Source organism: Penaeus japonicus, unplaced genomic scaffold, assembly GCF_977035675.1.
Source record: "Penaeus japonicus unplaced genomic scaffold, GWHDUDI00000001_assembly GWHDUDI00000035, whole genome shotgun sequence".
Taxonomy (NCBI): Eukaryota; Metazoa; Arthropoda; class Malacostraca; order Decapoda; family Penaeidae; genus Penaeus; species Penaeus japonicus.
Window position 1 is genome coordinate 20,472,074 of NW_028234437.1, and position 5,000 is coordinate 20,477,073.

Consider the following 5,000-nt stretch of genomic DNA (forward strand, 5'->3'; position numbering starts at 1 on the left):
AAACGGCTGGTATAACACATCCAATTAACACAATGACTGCATCACACACCGCTCACACTTGACTACACTCACGCCTTACAACCATTCATCACAACGTACTCACCTGGACACCAAACAGAAGAAGCGAACTCAGCAATCACTACAGACAATTCGACCCTGACGTCATCCTCATTAACGCTCACTCACTCAGACATCCTCATTCACTTCGAATTTTCACTTATAACATCTATACATCGAATAAAACAAACGGAAGAGATGACGGCGTAGTAATTGCTGTAAAATAAAACACAGACCCGCTCTATACCCGACGATGAAATGTCCCGGGGGAGGAGGTCGCTGCCCCGCGCCCGCGAGAGCGAACGAGGGCCAGCGAACGCTCTCTCCCCGGCAATGTTCTGCTATTTTCGTTCATGTTACTCGTTAATCTGTTAATCGTTTATTATTTACAATGTTAAAACATCGTTACGACTCATAATGTAACTGCAATAACGGAGAAAGGCCTTGTTGCCTGTCCTCCGAACCAACGCCGGAGTTGGCAGTGGGGCCAGCAGGGTTGGAGGATCCTACCTGGCTTCCATTTTTGTTTTGATTCGTCGTCTGAACCGACGCCAGAGCCTTACCCATTCTCTTACTTTTGTCACCGAGGACCTTGAAAGGCTCCAAGATGACAGTCTTGTTTTTTTTTGAGTTGCCATGTAAGAGCGCTTCAATTCATCCTCCCACGCCCCCACCCACCACAGAGTCCAACAAGGGGAAGCTGTGCACTGAGGTTGTGCTCAGGTAAGCCACAGGGGTGATGGGAGGATATACGCAACCCCCGCCTCACGTTGATGGCACTCGCAAGACCATGCGATTGCCTGCAAGACAGTAGCTGCTTGACCCTAGCCTAGTTCAAAAGAGAGACGAGCCGATTGACCTAACCGAGTCGAGATCAGGCCACCCGTCTTGCTGGAAGGACCAAAGAGGTGTGTTGCTAGCCGCAGGACGTACTCATACACGGCATCGCTCAACCTCCAGGACTCCCGTCTCGCAGCGCACAGGGGCGCCATGCACGGCAAATGCGTGGGCAGGTGTAAGCCCCCACAGAAACGCCGCTGGAAGGCCACCTCAACGGGAGGAAGAGACTGGCCAGATCCAGAGCGGGCTCGTCCGAGGAAGGAGTTCAAGCCCCCGCGCCACAAGGCGGTTCCTGTGCGGGGGCACCTGCGGAAGGTCAGCATCACGGGGATTCCCCCCACGATGAGGACAATAGCAGGCGACAAAAAAAAAGAGAAAAAAGAAAGAAAAAAAAGCATTACATTATATATAATATATATATATATAATATATATATATATAATATATATATATATATATATATATAATATGTATATATATATATATATATATATATATACATATATATATACATATGTATATATATATATATATATATATATATATATATATATATATATATATATATATATATATATATATATATGCTACTGTCTATGTTATGTTACGTCATATATGTTTATGTTGTATTACGTCATATATGCTTATGTTGTGTTGCCTTATATATGTTTATGTTATGTTGCATTATGCTTATGTTAAGTTGTGTGCTATATTTATCCAACCCCCACCCCACCCCCACATCAGCTGATGTGCCCCATAACCACCAAGCAAGGGGTTTCGCCCCCCCTTCTTTAGCTCCTACTTATTTCCTTTTACAGGCATAGTTCCTCAGCTTTTCTTCCCCTCCTTACTCTAAGGACACTCCTCTGCCTTTACTCCGTTTTCTCAGGGTTTTTTTCACACGCACACAAGCACACACATGTTTATACACTCACAGCCACTTCTAGGTGAGGTATAAATGAGAATGAATAATTTCACAATGCATAAAATTCACCGCCATTCATACCTCTTCTAAATTGTCAAAAAAAAAAAAAAAAAAAAAAAAAAACCTTCGCTCACAAATACATCATCTGACTTCCAGACAAAGCTCCCAGCGCCGCTATCATGAAGCCAATTTTCTCAAGGAAGCACCTGCTCTTCGATGCTGTCATAGTCATCATCCTCCTGCACTTGGCTTTCACGGCACTCCACCACAGGTCGTACGGAGAACCGAACTTCCACCTCCCAGGGGCGCATTCCGGCCGGAATCTGGTGAGACTTGGAGATGAAGGCGAATTTAATGAAACGAAGAGGAGGACAGAAATGAAATCGAATACTCTTGGAACTAAGAAGAGCGAAGTTAAACAAGAGGCTTCTGTCGCTTCGAAACGTAAGGAGGACGTATTGCCTTCCGTTGAAATGTTCGGAGGTGCTGCTCTACTCGATCTCGAGCAGTATAGTCCAGAGGTAAGTCTCTTTTTAAAGAATTAATAAAAAATGAAGAAATGATAAAAGGGAATGAAATATATGTAATGACAATGGCGAAGAAACAGAAGATAATGGTTGGGGTCTTTCTTATCATTATCAGCATCCTTTTTTTCTATCTGATATTAGCATTTACTTTTTTTTTCCATAACCTTTTTCTAGTTGCTCCAGATTGCTTTCTTTCTCATTTATAGACTATGCAACTCAAAATCGTTATCATGGCATGGAGGATATTTTCCCTAAGTGTCTTCTTATTGTCAGTTGGAACAGGTTTTGTTTTGGAAATATATCTTAATATTCGTTTGGCTTGCTATCCTCCCACATTTCCATATGAGCCTCCCTGAAGATATCGGTGATATATGACCCTTCTGGACGTCAAGGCATGATCGTCTGCACATTTCTTCAGTTTCTTAGGACGACAGTTAGAGATATTGGACGCAAACAAGTCAAGAAACAATCTGGTTCCTCACTTCTCTCTGTCTCACTTAAGGAGAGGACCATAACCGACCGTTCTATCAATGGCGATAAAGTGAAATCTGTCGATCCTTGCGTTTGGCGATGGTTGGAGACCGTGCGTTGGCGGGGTTAATTCGTCTAAAAACGAAACATTATTCAAGGGAAGAGGGAGAGGGTGGCCTGTCTCGTATAAACATACTTAGAGGATTTGGCGCCCTCAGAACTACTTACGATAATTCGGTTCCCTGCGATAACTCCGAGTAACAATTCTCAGAAGAAAAAAAAAATCTTGGCTTGTCACCCTCCTACACTTATGACTCAGACCTCGCGCCGCCAGCGGTAAATCCGGTATGTTTACAGCCATATTGCGGATAAGGAGTCCCTCGGCTACAGTCCGGTCTCGGTTAACTTTCCATAGCGCCGTATATGAGTTTATATTTTGCATTAAGAGTGCTGTTCCTTGACTTACAGTCTTATTCCAGTCTTGGAGTCACCTGTTCTATCCCAGTGCAGTGAAACATGTAAACGAAAGCATAAATCATTTGTCATATAAAATTAGACCAGTCCCACCGCCGCGTCGTGACTGCAGAAACATCATGGAATAACTTGAAGACGCAAAGGGAATATTAGCTTCGTTGCACATTTTGTTCGTCTCGAGGATTTAATGGGCGTTGTAGCACGTATTATTACATGTTAAGTGTAATACAATAGCAGTGACGCCAGGTAGTGATAAAGCCTAGGATTATTCTTTCCCTTTAGTGCTGACAATCAAATTGGGTAATCACTTCGTCAGTGGATCATTATAGAATATTTTTATGATGGAATACTTCAATCAGAGAATACTTTGATTAGAGAATATCTTTACTATAAAATACTGTGATTATAAGATACTTTGACTAGAGAACACTTTGATTATAGAATACTTTGATATAACTATATATACATATATCTATATATATATGTATATGTATGTATATATATGTATATATATATATATATATATATATATATATATATATATATATATATATATATATGTGTGTGTGTGTGTGTGTGTGTGTGTGTGTACACATACACACACACATATACACATACACACACACATATTATATATACATACATATATCATACACATGCATATGTGTATGCATATATATAATATATATATATATATATATATATATATATATAATATATATACATATATATATATATATATATATATATATATATATATGTATATATGTATATATATATATACACACACACATATATATAAATAAATAAATAAATGAATAAATATATATATATATATATATATATATATATATATATATATATTTATTTATTTATTCATTTATTAATTAATATTTACATATACATCACACATACATAAACACACCTACGGATGTTTATATACACTCAAAGACACAACCACACAAACGTTCGATACCGCGTGCATGACAATTCGCCTCATCTTCGTCCCGCAGGAACTCGCAGTCCTCAAGGGCCGGATCGGAGTCATGACAGAACGGGCGTCGGCGATATCCCGCGTCTGTAGCGCCGCGCCCTTGCTCTCCGATGCATCTCCTACGAAATCCTTTATATGGGACACAAAGCACACTCCGAACATAGTCTGGTGCCCGATTTACAAAGTCTGGATGAAGACTCTGTTGTATTGCATGTTTTGTTCAGGGATGAGATACAGTGCATATGTTTAGCTTTTGTTTTTATCTGTTGTATAGTTATTACGATAAAAGGATTATTCCATTTTTGGTTTTAATCAAGGGTAATGAGTAAAAAAAAAAGAAGTATATATATATAGTAGTTTGATTACAGTAGTGATGGCATTCATATACAGAGAATATACAGAAATGTGATAGTGGTTAACTGTTCAATTTTAATCAACTTCCAGGTAGCCTCTACTACTTGGATGAGCAACTTCTACAGTTTCGCCAAACCCAACAACACCGGGAGGACAAGAAACAAGGACAATGAAGTAAGCCTATTCATAATTCAGGCTCATGTAATAAAAGTGTTTGTTTGATATTGTTTGATATTCTCTTGCAGTGAACCATATGCACATTCATATTATACATGATTGGCCTGTAGTTTCAATAGATTTAGTCACGCACAAGGCTTAAAGAACTCTTGTTTAATTTAGTCTGATGCTGTGTTTATAA

General features: G+C 39.5%; 1 protein-coding gene across 1 annotated transcript in view; it reads left to right on the forward strand.

The window, feature by feature from the left end:
* The first annotated feature begins 2,001 nt into the window (after positions 1 to 2,001).
* The window catches only part of LOC147467574 (uncharacterized), a 4,946-nt gene continuing 1,947 nt past the window's right edge, over positions 2,002 to 5,000 (forward strand). The window contains exons 1-3 of the mRNA XM_086531292.1: positions 2,002 to 2,343; positions 4,308 to 4,532; positions 4,733 to 4,816. Coding sequence (XP_086387418.1) covers positions 2,002 to 2,343; positions 4,308 to 4,532; positions 4,733 to 4,816 — 651 coding nt within the window. The remainder of the gene's footprint in view (positions 2,344 to 4,307; positions 4,533 to 4,732; positions 4,817 to 5,000) is intronic.